The sequence below is a fragment of the Ascidia mentula genome, chromosome 4 (assembly GCF_947561715.1).
Source record: "Ascidia mentula chromosome 4, kaAscMent1.1, whole genome shotgun sequence".
Classification (NCBI taxonomy): Eukaryota; Metazoa; Chordata; class Ascidiacea; order Phlebobranchia; family Ascidiidae; genus Ascidia; species Ascidia mentula.
In genome coordinates, this window is record NC_138569.1 from 6305917 (window position 1) to 6322055 (window position 16139).

General features: G+C 37.8%; 1 protein-coding gene and 1 long non-coding RNA gene across 2 annotated transcripts in view; one reads left to right on the plus strand and one right to left on the minus strand.

Annotated features, from left to right (window-relative positions):
• Positions 1 to 604: 604 nt before the first annotated feature.
• On the minus strand, positions 605 to 2048 carry LOC145899042 (uncharacterized). The gene is made up of 4 exons (XR_014402459.1): positions 1873 to 2048; positions 1318 to 1408; positions 1209 to 1254; positions 605 to 936 (listed from the first exon to the last, which is right to left on the minus strand). It is a non-coding gene; the product is annotated as an uncharacterized LOC145899042 (long non-coding RNA).
• A 3309-nt stretch (positions 2049 to 5357) lies between these two features.
• The window catches only part of LOC145897906 (uncharacterized), a 42732-nt gene continuing 31950 nt past the window's right edge, over positions 5358 to 16139 (plus strand). The window contains exons 1-26 of the mRNA XM_082986361.1: positions 5358 to 5370; positions 5682 to 5798; positions 6065 to 6229; positions 6300 to 6362; positions 6469 to 6615; positions 6673 to 6793; positions 6845 to 6947; positions 7270 to 7371; positions 7742 to 7883; positions 8277 to 8438; positions 8589 to 8846; positions 9490 to 9626; positions 9955 to 10058; positions 10445 to 10553; positions 10606 to 10729; positions 11137 to 11240; positions 11515 to 11646; positions 11705 to 11834; positions 12276 to 12470; positions 12810 to 12973; positions 13675 to 13821; positions 14235 to 14370; positions 14609 to 14641; positions 15057 to 15204; positions 15472 to 15579; positions 15638 to 15752. Coding sequence (XP_082842487.1) covers positions 5358 to 5370; positions 5682 to 5798; positions 6065 to 6229; positions 6300 to 6362; positions 6469 to 6615; positions 6673 to 6793; positions 6845 to 6947; positions 7270 to 7371; positions 7742 to 7883; positions 8277 to 8438; positions 8589 to 8846; positions 9490 to 9626; positions 9955 to 10058; positions 10445 to 10553; positions 10606 to 10729; positions 11137 to 11240; positions 11515 to 11646; positions 11705 to 11834; positions 12276 to 12470; positions 12810 to 12973; positions 13675 to 13821; positions 14235 to 14370; positions 14609 to 14641; positions 15057 to 15204; positions 15472 to 15579; positions 15638 to 15752 — 3279 coding nt within the window. The remainder of the gene's footprint in view (positions 5371 to 5681; positions 5799 to 6064; positions 6230 to 6299; positions 6363 to 6468; positions 6616 to 6672; positions 6794 to 6844; positions 6948 to 7269; positions 7372 to 7741; positions 7884 to 8276; positions 8439 to 8588; positions 8847 to 9489; positions 9627 to 9954; positions 10059 to 10444; positions 10554 to 10605; positions 10730 to 11136; positions 11241 to 11514; positions 11647 to 11704; positions 11835 to 12275; positions 12471 to 12809; positions 12974 to 13674; positions 13822 to 14234; positions 14371 to 14608; positions 14642 to 15056; positions 15205 to 15471; positions 15580 to 15637; positions 15753 to 16139) is intronic.

The window sequence follows — 16139 nt, forward strand, 5'->3', positions numbered from 1 at the left end:
GTACTATCCCACTGCTTACTGACTATACATTTTTTCTTAATCTTCAGTCTGTACAAAGGTTGTTGCAAACACTTGGAAATGCTTTTGACTCTAAATCCTATAACGCCAAAGGGGTTACAGCGGCATCAAAAAACATAATGGTCTTTCGGCAAAATCATTTCTTGCACAACCTAGAAAATACCTGAACTATCATAGAAATGCAAACACCAACCTTGCAAACCCAATTACTATTTCCTGACCAAACTGACACTTCGCATCATTCGCCAAAGAGCAATCGCGTCATCGTCTGAATAGTTCCCGATAGTCCAAATGCGCAGCAATGGGCACGAGTGCAATCAAACACCAACAGGCTCAATTACGTGACTCTTTATGCGTTCAAGAGGTTGCTATCGATGTGGCGAAGTGATTTAAAATAATTTTTGGAGTGGTGTTTGAAGGACAAGTCTCGAAACGATCGCGCAACACTCTTTCAACGGCCCTAACAATATAACTAAAGAAGCTAATTTCAACATTGAATTTGTGATGTCACGTGTTATGCAATAGGAGTCCCAAATTTCGCCAACAATTTCCAGCGGAGTCTAAAATTATTTTAACTATACATCTGTGTCGTGCTGGGTGTCGTTTATTCGTGCTGATTCGAATGACGAGCACATGACATATCAGGTAACGCGAAAGAGAGATGTACGTCTTGTACATACGAAAATACGAAAAGTGCTCTTTGAAAAAATATGCAGCCACAAATCTTGATGTGTTAACCTAAGCTATTGGTTAGTTATTTCATTTAATTTATGAATTATGTGTATATAATTTCGGTAGATGAAATAGAGGCGTAATATCAACACACACAAATCTATTCTGATTACAAAGCGTTTATTTGGAAAACTGAAACTTCAATCTTCTAATCCTCGTCCTCGGAGTTCTTGAAAGTTTCATCCTCTGCAAAAATACAAATTAGGTTGATTAATTTTTAAATCGGCCCAAAATTTCATGCCAGCATGTTGTCTTACATCAATTTCTTAAATCAAATTGTTCGAAAGATGTTTGCGTGCATTTTAACAGAAAATTCGATTCTTCTGCACAAATAAATGCAAAAATCTTTAGATATCCGTATCGTAACAAACAAAGACTCGGCACGAGAGAGATACGCTTCAAGTGTCCTTGTATACGTATTGAGAAACTACCGACCATAAGGATATCCACAAACCTACCAAGGTGTTGCATGGCCTCTCCAAGGTAGGCATCCATAAAGACGTCCTACAAAAACATGAAGTGGATTATTATCGACAAACAAAACGCCCTGTACTGGGTGGTCCGTACCTCCAGCGTCTGTTCCTGCGGTTCGTTGCTGTCGATATCCCACAATGCTTGAGCGATTTTTTTCAGTCCTTTCATGCCTCGCATGATCCACCTGCAAACAAGATCTGGAGCATTGTTTGTGTTCTAGAGCGGTGATTCCCAACTAGACCCCAAATATAAAATTACCACGTCCGCGGTCCCCTAATGCGTTATTTTACCTGCTGGACGTCTTTTCACGAACCAAGCTAGTTTAAATAAACAATGGCTGCAACATAACTAATAGATAAGTTTTGAAAACAAACTTAAATTTGCTTCAAATATTTGCATTCACTGATCCCCCTAAAACCATCCTACGCATCCCTCCGGGGTTAGAGAAACCCTGGTTGGGAACCACTCTTCCACAGAGTGAAATCTTTGAAACCCAACTTAAAACGAGAAACAGAAAGAAGAAATGCCCCAACTGACATTGAAACTATCAAAAGACAAATTCCATTTCAAATAATTAATGAATACTACATCAGACAAAATCATAGAAGAAACCTCTGCATAAAGTAAAATTCACTTGTAGATACTCACCTTTCTTTTTGGACCGGTTTTGGTTGCGACGTCCCAGACGGTGCTGGTTTTGCATCGCTCAGGTGCCGAGCTGTGGCTTCTAATACGACAACCACCAAGACGAGCCCAAACAGAATGACTTTCATTTTCAAGGGTTATCTCACACAGTTCAAGCAAACGTAAAATACCTTCGCACTATCCACCACTGTGCTTATATGCGCTTGCAATCCATGGCTTATTTTCAATAAAGGAAAGCGGTTTTCCTATGAAAATTTTAAATTGCCCAATCGCTTTTTGTTTTGCATTTGCGAATATGAATAACTATGGTGGGCGGATATTAAGATAAGGATCGGTAAAAACCCATTTCGTAGGAAATTGCCATTTGCCTAGTTTGGAACGATGACATTTTTCCAATGTATAATACTGTAATAAAATACAATAAAGCAACAAAAAGCCTCAGGCTTCAGAGACACTAATGATGCTGATCGGAAGTAAGCGAAATCGATTTTTCCAATTAATAAATCATCTGACATCAAACTAAAGCGTGCTGTTGCTTCATCAAAATACATGCAGAACTTTGATGTCGCAAAGATAAAGACAATGCCTAACAGGGAAGCCAGAAACATTGCAACGCGAGTTTCATCGACCTTAATGAAATTGTTGTTCTCCAAAAGCGCGAAATTATTGTTTCCTAAATGCATTCATATTAAATATTCTAATATAAATATTTATCCATATGTAGATATAACTAAGCACAATCTATAATGGGCTGAATGGGATGAATAATGCTTTTATGTAGATATAGTGCGCCCTGCATTTTTGAATTTTCCGGAGTTTTTTTGCAACCATAGGCGAATTGCCGAAGCTGCAATATATCAAAATTTCCGAAAATGCAACATATAAAGTCTAACTAACTTGTTTGAGCGAAAACCGCGGCAAAAATCGAATATCGTAATTGTTTCCTGAGTGCGTGTTATTTCTGTGTGTAAAACCGAGTCATTTCCTCGCTACTGGCAAATATCTGTGGGAACTCATCACACCTGCGGCACTAAAACGGAACGGGTGTTTTTGCTCTATCTCAGTTTGTTTATATTAATTCAAGTCTCTCAAAATATAGATTGGTACATAGAAAGTATAAAGTATTCTTTGCGATGCATAGAAAGTAAGAAAAGATTCAACAATGGACATTTCAAATTTGTTGTTATTTAGGGATAAGGTTCTATAAGTATATACTATACATTCACGTGCCTATAATACGGCTACTTGGACTCATAAAGTACAGATTATTGTTTGAATAAAGCAATAATGTCTATATTTTCTAAGGTAAAATAAAACATTTGTAATATTTGCACATATTTGTGCACAAAGCTTGGCTCGGTGGTTAAACATTCTCCGGCCCTTGGAATATTTGGGTGGTTGGTTTTTACTTGTTTCTTGCAGAGATAAGAAAAAATGAATGCGATAGGTGGAATACTATTTGTTGTGTTTCTGACATTGGGCGTTCCAGTACGTGCCAATGTCAACGGTCGCCTGCCCTACGGCAATATGACCCCCGCCTTGGAACTGACGAACGAGGACATCCGCCTGATATTAAAGGAGATGAACGCACTCCGTTCTAACGTGACGCCGGAAGCCAGCAACATGGAGCGTCTTGAATGGAACACCTACCTTCAGCTGCTGGCCACAAACCATTCGCAAAAGTGTAACAACGCAAGAAATCCGGACCGCCACGGTGCAGGCGGCTTTGCTTTCGTCGGCGAAACGCGAAGACAGATAGATGGAGGCGGGTCTTCGGCAAGACTGGCAATTGTAGAACACGTAAAAATGCTCGCCGGTTTGTGGCGAGGATACAACTTTTCAAGCAACGCATGCTCAGGAAATTGCGGTGGTTACCTTCAGTTGGTTTGGGCAACTACCAGAGCGGTTGGATGCGGGGTAACTATCTGTCCTACAGTCAATCAACCACTTAGGAAGTTGGTCATTTGTGACTATGGTCCTGCCGGTAATTTGGTTGACCAGAGGCCATACAAAAGCGGTTCCTCCTGTTCTGCCTGCCCTTTGCCACCGGCCTGCAATAACGGCAGCTTGTGCGTGCCAGGAACGCCAAACCAATACATCAACTCCACTCAGCTTTCCGACAACGTGAAGGCCCTGATTGTGACTTGGCACAACGCAGCGCGGAGTTCCGTTCAGCCCTCGGCTGCCAATATGCAGCGACTTGCCTGGTCCGACGCCTTGGCGCAACGCGCAGATGCACTTGCTCAGAACTGTGATGTAACGCAAGTGTTGGGCGTGAACGCACATATGACTTTCGACAACACATCTGTGCAAGTGGCCGCCTATGAAGCCATGAACATATGGAACAGCAAAAAATCTCATTACGTATATGCAAACGGATCTTGTCAAAGCGATTGCAGCACCTATTTGCAATTAGTTTGGGCGAATGTCAAGTCAGTTGGGTGCTCAATTGCCAAATGTCGTTACGTGAAACGTCAAGGAATCAAAGAAGTGTTATCCGGGGCAAATTTTTTCTACTGCGCATACAACGCAACGCGAAGTGTTAGTAACGTTGCCCCCTACGTTAGTGGGATTCCTTGCAGTGGTTGCCCAGGCGACAAATGCACTGATAAATTGTGTAGCGGTCCTACTAACAGCGGTGTGTTGTTTCGTGCTGATGTTCGTTACGTACTTTTGTATGCTTTTTTTGCATTGCTTGTTTACAATTTTTGTGGTGCTTAAATGTCAAACACGGTGTAGTAGTTACCAAAATGAATAAATGGAGCAGTGAATAAATAATTTCTAAGAAATTCTTAAAATCCCAAGCATATTTCAACAACAATGGTGTAAATTGGAGGTGGTCGGGATCATCTGAAGGGATTTCCGCGTCCTGAAACATCGTAGATCTAGAAATCGCCTGTTGTGATGTGGGAGTACAGCGCAGCTAAAATTCTAATATATTTCTGATATTCTTTGGGGTGTATTTTAATTGCTGATTAGGTATTTTTTTGTGGGCATGGTCTGTAAAACGGTAGAACAGCTTTTGGGTTGATATAAAAAGTTAACCCGTTCAATGAAGTAATATTTCATGCAATGGCATGATCGCCCTACTGCGCAGGTCCTTGCTTGGCGATTACAGCTATCGTATCGCCAATCATGCCATTGCATGAAATATTACTGCGTTATCTGATACGGTGGTAGAGATCCCCTACGTATATGTGAAGGTTGCCTGGCAAGTTGTGCGCTTGCGCACCAGTGTACCTTGGCCACAATATACTGCTTCTGTAGCTCAGTTGGTAGAGCGTTAGGCCTGGTTAGCCCAGGGTCGAGAGTTCAAACCTCACCGGGAGCTTGATTTTTCAAATCTTGCTCTGACTTGTCAGGAATAAATGACTGATCCAGCTAGACTGCAATGCCTGGGCTGGCAAGCCTGCAAACCTAATGAACCCGTTCAATGAATTTATGGTTTGCCCAAATGACGACGGCGTTAGACTACTGATCTCTATAGCATGATAGAAATCAGTAGATAAACCCAGAGCCATAGAAATCAATGGATTTTGGATTAACCGGCATACATTTGGCGGGAAAATCAGTTTCATTTTTATTCCTTGAAAATTTTGCAGACTTCAAGCTATACAAAAAGTCCTTCAGAAAGGTTATGAACGAGGCAGTATGCCGAGACAGTAAAACACCGACGCGATGGGCAAGCTTGTTTATTTACTTTTCTGCAGTCTGAGTTATTTCATTGGAATTTCGTTTGGTAAAATTACCTTAGGCGCAAGGCGCAGCCAATAAAATTTGTATATAAATAATGAAAAATTTGTGCCTAACAGGGCAAACAGGTTGCACAGATTCGCTGATGAAGGACGTATGTGAGTCATACTCGAAATTCGGGCAGTGTAACACACCAACAGCTCGAACGTCTTGTAAAAAAACGTGTGGAGTTTGTGGTAAATTTATAACACACTTTGAAACTAATTTATTTAGCTACAGTGTAGCATTCTTATGAGGTGCAAACTGAATTATTTTCTCAGCTTGAGATATGTGTTTTGCGGTTGTAAGGATTATTTAAATTAAGTTAGATACACTATAGGCCTAGTCACAATCCAAAATTAAAATCATTTTAATTTCATATGATGTTACAGGAACTGACATTAACACTATGCAAATGTAAAAAATAATAGGTTATAATACTTTATCAATGAGAATTTTCCAGGTGTTGGATGGACTGCTTGGTCTGTTTGGGGAGCCTGTTCCCTTTTGTGTGGTGGACAAAAGAGCAGAACTCGTACATGCAATGGTGTACCTACTGACTGTATAGGCACTGATTTTCAAGTCGATCCCTGTGCACCTTGTCCAACAGGTGTTTCACCAACAGCAAGTATGCAAAACTTAAAATAAAATATATAAAACACTGTACAAAATTACTTAAAAGAATTTTGCTTTACCAGCAACCAAACCTCTAGTATTGGGATTTGGACCTGGTGTCACTCCAGGCAATGTTAGCGCCCCAGGTTTGTAATTAATGTTCATATGCAACAGTTATAAAAAAGTTGGGTAGTTTGTTTTAAGACTTAGACATACATGCATCTACCACAAATAGGCTGTGTTTACCTGCAGCCTTCTGTAGTAGTGGATTGTTTGACTGTGAGGATACTTTGGACACATGCATAGAAACTGAACTGGTTTGTGATGGCTACCGTGACTGCCCTAATGGTGTAGATGAACTGCTGAACAACTGTGTTGCAAGTGAAAATAGTAACCTAAGTAATCGCATTTGCCTTTGTTCATTTCTATTATATGCATTTACCTTTGTCGTGTTAGCCTTTCAGATTAAAAATGACTTTGCACAAGTGTGTATGGAAGTGATAACAGATGACCCATCTGGTCCAATCAATGGTGTAAAAGCATACAGAAGATGTCCAAGCGAGTTAAATCCACAAAGGTAACTTGGTTTAAGCTGTTTACCATGGTTTTACATTTTACTCAACTTTAGGAGTGTATTTTTGTGGAAGTGGTGGAGATCTTTCCACCTGCTTAATGTCAAAACAGGAAGGTGTTTGGAAACACAAAATCCATTACTAGTTACCACTCCAGAGGTAAGTGTTCCGCAACAATATATATATATATATATCTTTGTAGTAGTGCTGATCCAATGAGTACAATGACCAAGACTTGAACCCGTTGCATTTAATTTTCAAAAAATTGACCATGTTATTGCAATTGGTTAGTGGGTCATTGGGTAGTTTTGAAATTGGAACAGTAAATTATAATGAAAGTGTAGCCAAGCTAATGAGACAGTCGGCCAGACAATATTACCACTAAATATATCGTACCACATAGAGAAAAAGGTACAGAAACTGCATTAGGCAGTAAGAATATGTATTTTGCAATAAATATTCATGTGTTACTTAAATGCAGCTTACTACACATCAATGCGATTCCTCAAGGGAACATCAAAAGTTTGTTTGCGACGACAGAGGAACCAAGGGATTGCTGCTAAGAGTACGCAAATACATAGAGGTGATAAAAAAAAATTAAGTTTGACAAACAGTCATTTTGTACCATCGAAAAACTGAGAGATTGTGATATCGACAATGATGTAAACTTTTGCACATACTTAATGTTAGTATTTGAAGGCAAAAAAAAATATTTTTTGAAAACCTTGTTAAATTTTGGCAAAAATGGCAGGCACCTTTCAAAGTTAAAAGTTGTAGGAGAGTTTCAGAAGAAACCTACAGGGACAGAAACTCACCTTTTATTGTAACTTTAGTTTAGTAACACAAATAAATGACTGAATGAATGACTGAACGACAAAATGGTCATTGTTACTGAGTAAAACTGAAAAATCAATCAGGCAGACAGCTCTAAGATGTTAATCAATTGTTGAAAGGAGGATAAGAAGAGGTATGTGTCACTGGGAGATGATGGCTTGGGATGGCCACCAACTCTTACAAATAACGACACTGGTTCAGAGATACTATGGCACAGAGGACCACAAGAACCACCTTCAACATTGTGTGGTGACTTGCAAGGTATGGCCTATGTGTCACATCATGGGTCTGTGACAGCACACAAGGAAAGTGATGTAAAAGTTATCAAATAGTTATATAATACATGGCAGTATGGGTTTTGTTTCATTATATTTTTATTTCAGTTATATACGGCTTCTAGGGATGTGACTCAGTTGTGTAATAGTTATGTGTTACAAAAAAAATTCTGATTGTGTTATATGGTTGACAGTCCGATAATAAGAATTACAAATGTTAATTTAGGATGTTGAACTTATTTCAAGTTTATTCCAGTACAAAACAGTTTTTCAACACCCTAAATTAGGTATGTTCTGTCGGGCACAAATTAAACCAACAGAGAAGAACCATATGACTTTTATTATCAGACTGCAACTGTTTGTATATCTTCTTGCATAGTTTATTGGTCGGAATGGTCAACATGGAGTGCCTGCTCCCTCACTTGCAGGGGAGGTTTTAGAACTCACACAAGACACTGTGTGAACGGATTTGTGGGAGTATCTCCTTGTGTTGGAGGAAAGTCAGACACGAACCCATGCAATGGCCACATACCATGCAAAGGTAAGAAGCTTCAACAATTTTCTGTCACAACTTTGCTATTTTTGTCCTAATTGCCAGTATATCTTGGCACTTTTCTAGAGTTACTAAGCTCGCAGTACGGTGTGAAATTGCATGATAAAAGACCAAACTTTGAACCATCTCTTATTTTAGCACATGGATCACTCAGCCCCAACTCTGAATGTAGAGACTCTTGGATCTCACTCAACAACTCACAAATAGGCCTGCACACAGAATCTCTTGATCCTGGCTGCTATAAGCTGTTAGCACGAAGTCGTATGTCTTATGATGATGCAAAAAAAGAATGCACAAGACACAGGAGTTTTTTGGCTGCCATTAAAGAAGAATCTGCAAGTCAACTTCTTATTGATTTGATGAATTCCAGTGCTGTCAGTGATCTAGTATATATAGGTAAGTCAGGTTACTTACATTAATGACACCCAAATGTTGGTGCCTGAATCTTACTAAATCTCATCAGAAATGTTTTTTTGCTTTCGCAAGCTTTACAATTTCGTTTACTGTTTAAAATAGGTATGGATTCATTATATACCTTCATTTCAGTTTTAGGATAAGTTCTATCACCATCTCTTAACCCTTTTTCTTTTTTTTCTCTTATTTCCTACTTCTATTTAAATTTTGCAACTTAGAATTGAAGTATTGCAATTTTACCGCATTGCGTAACCAAATGCCAATAGGTGTACGACACACAGTGATAACAGATTATAACATTTCTCTAGCAACTACTTTTGGATATTTCAAGGCAGACTAGTTACCTACCTACAACCCTATAGTTTCCCACCGGTTAAGAACCACTGTTCTATGCGGTATAATTATTATCAAATCTTTGTAGCATGTGGAGGGTAACAAGGTGTTTTTAAACAAATTTTTAGGCCATGGATAATAAAGTTTGACAAGCAGTGTATGTAAGAAACCACTACCTTTGGGTTAATTGCTAATAGGTAACTTGGCAGACATGTATCTAGCATTACCTATTCTACTGTGATTAAATGCCTGAAACAAGTTTGGTTTGTGACAATTTTCTGATTCATTGCAGGAATTGAAGAAAACTTTTACAATGCCCCAATGCAAGGTCACCACTTAAGGTTCAATTTTGACAGCACACCTGTAGGCAGTTTCAGTCCTTGGAAAATAGATTGCGTTCTTGGGCCCGGCTTTGATTATAGAGGAAAGGTAAACGGAACCATTATTTTGTGTTACTTTCTGTCAAATTTGTACTGGGTTTTGTACAAGTGATGAGCCAATAATGATTGTTGAACTGCCATTTCATCAGTCAGGATGGTTTGGCTGGCTAACAAGTCAGTCAAAGGCGGTTTTGGTAGTTTGTACTTAGTTCGGAGCCTAACTTTGATGTTGACTGTAATGTTACCACAAAATGGATTAGTCTGTCTATGTGGCTGGTTGGCCAACAAGACTGTCATCGACCATCAGCTACACTGATGAGACCTGGCAGGTCAAAACAGTGTACACGACTTTTGCACTACACTGGGTTTGTTGCTAGGTGGCAGAGACATCTTCTGGGATTACTTGCCAGCCATGGAATGTCAATTCTACCCATGTGGTCCAGTATCACCCAATTGATGGAGATGACCACAATTATTGCAGGTGTTGTTGTTTGTTGATTTTGTCATGCCATTGACAGATATTTGTGTGACAAGAAAACTTTTCCACCCTGGCCTTAAGATTTATTGCAATTTCATTCTTTTACTAAGAGTATAAAAACGTTAAAACATGTTTGGTATGACCTACTTGTGTGTTTGTTTGGGAATTTCTGTACCCAAAGCACTTTTCTGTCCATTTGAAATATCTTTTCATAATTTGGATTGAGTTCATTAGCCACAACCTTTACATTGTTTGAAATTAACATTCGCCAATAATCACTGGTTATCCAGTCTGCTTAAGAGGCCCAAGTAGAAATGTCAAAACACACTTTGCCCAACTGCTATTTTGGTATCTACAATAGTTTGGTATCTTTATATTGACAACTTCAGAAATCCAAACCTGGACCCATTGGGGCCGTGGTGCTACACTGTCGACGAAAATGTGGAAAAGGAGTATTGTGAAATTCCCTTTTGTCTAGAAACAGATACACCAGGAAAGGTGGACACATTTTTATGGCTGTAACATTACGCAAACTAAAACAAACTTTTAGTTAGGCGATTCGGCTGATTTCCAAATAGCCCAAGATTGCCTTCTTCCTGATGGAGTAAAAGGATTAATATATATTCATTCCACTGGCATCCCTGGCATATCACCACAAACAGTTTCAAAAACAGGTATATATATATATACAATTGTTGAGCTGCAGACAGTAGAGCACACTATTTTGACCGATAAGGTCTCATCAGTGCAGTTAGTGACTATAGTGCTGGTCTAGCTTTTACACTAGCCTGCAATTCATTGAATATTATTTTGCTGCTTCTATGGGTACAATTTGTGTGTTGTTTGTCACCATCATTCAATCTAGGCCATGGTGATAAAGTTTTTCACATTGTAGGGGGTGCAGTTTGTAATATCAGAATGGCTAAATGCCATAATGTTATACACTCTGTCAGTAATTTGCACTTCCTTCTGAGACTTCCAAATTTATCATAAAACAATGTTGTGGCCAAACAACATTATTTTATGGTGTTGTAAGTTTTCTGTCTTGTATTTTATCCCACTCAACTTCACTTTGTTTCAGCCTGTCGTCCAATAGACGACATTTTCTTTTGGTCCAGTATACAAGATGATCGTAAGTTTGTGTGGGATGCAGCACGAAGCAAAATCATTTTATCCAGGGACATGGTGGGTGCATTTTAGAATTTTAAACATTTTTTGTTTCAACAAAATCTCCAAGGAATTGCCAATTTTTCCTTGATATAATTAGACTTGCAGTAAGCATTTTCTGAGCCTTGATACAGAAAGCATGTGCTTCTTGTTAGTTATCACCATAAAATATTTACGTAGACTCAACAAAACCAAATATAGCAATCATTCTCACTGATTTTTACACCCTTTTTAGAGTTGGATCCATGTGGGTTTGGCATGTTTTCATTTAAATGTGTTTATTCCTTTACAGCTTTGCCTGGAAGCAGGTTCAACACAGCCTGAAGCCAATGTACAGTTTGTTGATTGTAAAGCCGACAAAATCAACCAGCGATGGTTCGCTGCACAGAACATGCTTTTTCTCAATGTTTTCCACTTCCAGAAAGTGGGGACAATTTCTTTTTTTGAGTTACCACCATTTTTAAAGAGAACAACTTTAACAGGACTTGCATCTGGATATGTCGATCAGCTCAAGGACCTTGGTTGTTACAACGATGGATTTGAGTGCGTGGACTGTTACTCGTTCCGCTGGGCATTTCGTTGACTGGGCTAAACTCAGGAAAGTCTTGGCAGGTAGTCTTCTCCAAGTCAATTTGGCAAAAAGCTGTCGAAGTGAAAATGCCTCACAAAAAAAAGAAAATATACATCGTGTCTCATAATTTTTGGTTTTTAGCTGGATCATTTTTTGTCCACCATAATGTATGTGTGTATGTTTAAAATCAGTGATTCCCAACCTTTTGTGGTTGCTTACCACTTCAAGGTAAAACAATTTTGACGTATGTGAGTGTTACAAAGTAACCTAGGGGATGAAGTAACAAACATTTTTAGATCACTTACGATTTTTTTAATTCGAACTTTATCTGTAAACTACCAAAAGGTGCTCGTGTACCACCTGGAATGCCGTCGCATATCACCGGTTGGAAAACACTGTTTTAAATTGACCCACAGTCCCAACTGAAAACAAACGAACAAATGAATGTTACACATGGTTGCTCAAGAAACTTTTGTCTGCAGGCAAGTCATTCCACCTATACAGTATTAAGGATAAAATGTGTCTGGGAGTCAACGTTACAGAAGATCGTGATGATCCAACAACTTCAGATCCGTTTACCTACCCCACACCTATCCTTCAACCCTGTGAACAATCACCTGGCATGCGGTGGATAAAGCTGAGAGGAATGTTCAACACATTCCTTCATTTGCAAACCTGTATGTGTTCTTAATTTTCCTGCTCTTTTAAGGGCTTTTAGTGCACTTAGATTTCTTTGTTCTATATAGTTTATTATTGTTATTAACAATTCACTGTGTATGACATGAATTTTAGTTATATTTTGAGAAGGGTTTTAACATGATGAAGAGATGTTTAACAAAGCATGTGTTTTGCTGTGATAAATATTTTGTGATTTTTTGTATGGTTTAATTTACATGTACAAGTGGCATATGTACCCTTATAACAATTTAAAAGATAACACTGAAATAGATTAACCACTAGAAACAAGACTATGTTTTGTATAGGTCGTGTTAATAGCATGTGTTTATATTCAACAGCACTCTGTCTAAAAATGGAGCGAATTCAACCAGGAAGTGCACTGGTGATGGCGGAGTGTTCAACTGTAGATAATAACCAAAAATTTAGATGTGATGAAAATATGTTCATAACCTCTTCTACCAACAACAATTTGTATCTTGGTACTTTGAATACTTCCATCACTGTAAGTTAGTTTGATGATAATGTCGTTTCAATTAGAAATTTGAAAGCAAACCCTTCAAATTGCTCTCGCCAAGTTACAACAACAGCAGTCAATTAAAGATCTCAAAATTTTCTGTACAAAGTGTTCTAAGCTATCTCTGATGAACAACTTTTTTAGCATTTTCTGCATAATTAGTGCAAGCCCTTAGCATACATTTTTGTTAATATTTGGATGTATTTTCCTTACTATTGCTGTACATTTATATATACTTCCTTTAGACTAAAGTATGAATATGAATATCATCAATATAATATATGTAATGTACTATGTACATCTTGTATTGTATACATGAAGTTGAACTTTAGCACTAAAATAGGAATTCTTAAAGTACTGTCCTCTGACCCCCTTGGGATTAACGTTTTAAGGGTAATGGCCAATGGAAATGCTGTTTTGATATATAATTATGTCACCATAAACATGTGATTTTAAATAAAAAAATTTTGCTCGTTAATATTTCTTTTTCATTATGCCGCAAAGGTGGTCTGCGCCAACCCAAAGGTTGAAGAACTCTAATAAACCAACTCCAGTCTGAGAATAAAGAGACTGGCCCATACTTTTGAAAACATTGACATGTTACATTGTTATTTAAACATTGATATGTATTCTAAGAATTACGAGTATATCCGTTGAAATTGTTCCCAACTCCAGTCTGTTTTGAGCAGTTAAATGAACTGTCAGGTTTGCCGACCAAATGGAAGGTTTGGAAATCCAGGAACTTGATGCCCTGCAACATTGAAAGTCCAAGACCGGGTGTGGCAGTAGGAAGCAGGTTTTCAATTCGCAACAAATTCAGCAAACTGTGCTTACATGTAAGTTTCTTAATATTTAAAACCAAGTGCCTTAGTTTGGCTGGGGACCTATGACTAAACAAAGAAAATATTTCTTTCTAAGTCAGCGATTTAGTGTTTTTCGAAACATTTGAAAGAATTGAAAAATTGAGAAAATTAGTGTTGACTAATTTTTCTTGTAGTTTGATTTGTTCGCTGTGTACTGAAAAATCCTGCAGGGTAGTTGTTTGTGAGATTTAAGTTTACTCAAATTTTATGAGAGTTGCATCAATTTTGCAAATGCTAATATTAATAAATCAAATAATTTGTACCAGGTATAAAAGTCACATGGACACTGATAAAACTATGAAGGTCATCGAGTCAGGCCCTCAACATAATAGTATTGCAAAAATGTACTTGATTCCTAAGTAGTCTGACTAACCCTGATTACTAAGGATGAACCAGGAGGAAATGTGGTTGGAGAAACTTGCCAGGAAATGGGAAATAACACAGATGAAGTTTGGCAGTTTGGAGAAAATCCAACCATGATCGTGCACAGACCTACTGGAAAGTGTCTGCATATATCGCAACGTTAGTCATGCATAAAATATATGGCTACTGCAAATTTGTAATCCAAAACATTTAAATTCATTTTGAAACTTCGTTAACTTTCAAACTATATTTGGCAATCAAAATTCAAAGCATGTTTTTTGTTAAAAAAAGGTTTGCATGTAACCATGTATGTACTTTAACAGAGAAAAGCATGGACTGGAGTGCATTGTACTTTTCTGTTTACTAAATTATAAAATTTTGTATTGTTGTGTGTTAGTGACTCCTGCTGGTGTGTTACAAAGTCAGGATTGTAAGTTTGATGAACCAAGACAGCACTGGACGATCTTTCCCAGAAACCATCTGTTTTTGAACCAGGATTTGGATAAATTTTATTATGGGTTTGTGTATTTTGAGTAGAAATACATAATGCTTCTTGTCGAAAGTTTTTATATGCCGGAAAAGTATGTTTGTTACCTGTGAAGATATATGTATTAGGCCTGTTACAATTTTGCTGGAATATAATATTAAAGTTTGATATGTTGGAAAAGTTTGCTTGTTTCTTGTGGAGATAAGCCTGTTAAATATTTTTTAAATATCATAATAGCTAAAATGTTTTGTTGAAAACATTCTATTGGTGTGCTTGACTAAGGTATTTTCTGTGGGGCATTGTTTAAATATGTTCAAGTAACTGAAGTCAACAGATCATGTTCACTTCTGGAGCATAGCAATAATCATATACAACCCCATTCTCCCTGGTCATAATGCGTTCAACATTTTTTACAGTTTGCATTTAATTGAGAACCGCAAGTTGGTGGTGACGATGAATTCTATTTACAAGGATGTTAAATTGAGGGACGACACCACCAGACACTGGTTTGCAATCAACAGGTTGAGAAGTGGTTGTGTAGTAATGATTGGTAACTGAACCATTTTAAAAAACCTAAGTTTTTATTCGTGATATTGTAATGCAGTGTTTAATCATGTGTTACCTAAATGTTAATGGTACTTTGTTCGTCTTGTTTTTGATATACACAATCACAACAGGCATGCATTTAACTTAAATAGTATGGCACAGGAATTTTTTCATGTAAAAAAAATACATGTTAAACAATAAACAATTTCAACCCAACATTTTGGCAGGTTGGGGCTTACTCACTCCATTGAAAGCATGACAGCATGTGTGGCATCGAGCAAGGAAACTAGCTATTTCTACAGAGGAAAAGTCTCCCACACGATAACTGGGAAAAAGTGGGTAAAAAAAAATTTCCGTTATGCAGTTGGTTGCAACCAAAATCATTCCATGCAGATGTGAAATGTGGGCAGAACGGGAACGAAAGTTGTTTCCCCATCTAAAGGAAAACTTTTGCAGCAATCCCGGAAACCAGACAAGGTTCCCCTGGTGTTATACAAGGGATCATTCAGTAAGTTGATACACCAGAACAATAGCATCATCTTTTTATTCCACTATGCTTTCTGGTAAAGGGAAAAACTGTTGTTTGGTTTACATGTGAAAGGATTGACACCAAATCTGTCACAAAAAATTCATAAACAACAGTAAAACCTCTGTTGATGTTATTAAAGCACAAGAATGAGGTTAAGCGAATGTCTGTGGAACATAGAACACCAGTTAAAATATCAGCACAGCTTTAGAAAATGATAGTCTCTTTGGAATATTATGAGTTGCGCAAACATTAACATTAAAAATTAGAATGGCTTACAATCACGTAAATATGATATGTCTGTTAAGTACTTAATCCTAGTTTTGCAGTTGAAAACAAGTGTTTTTTGCATCTTGATGTATGTGAAAT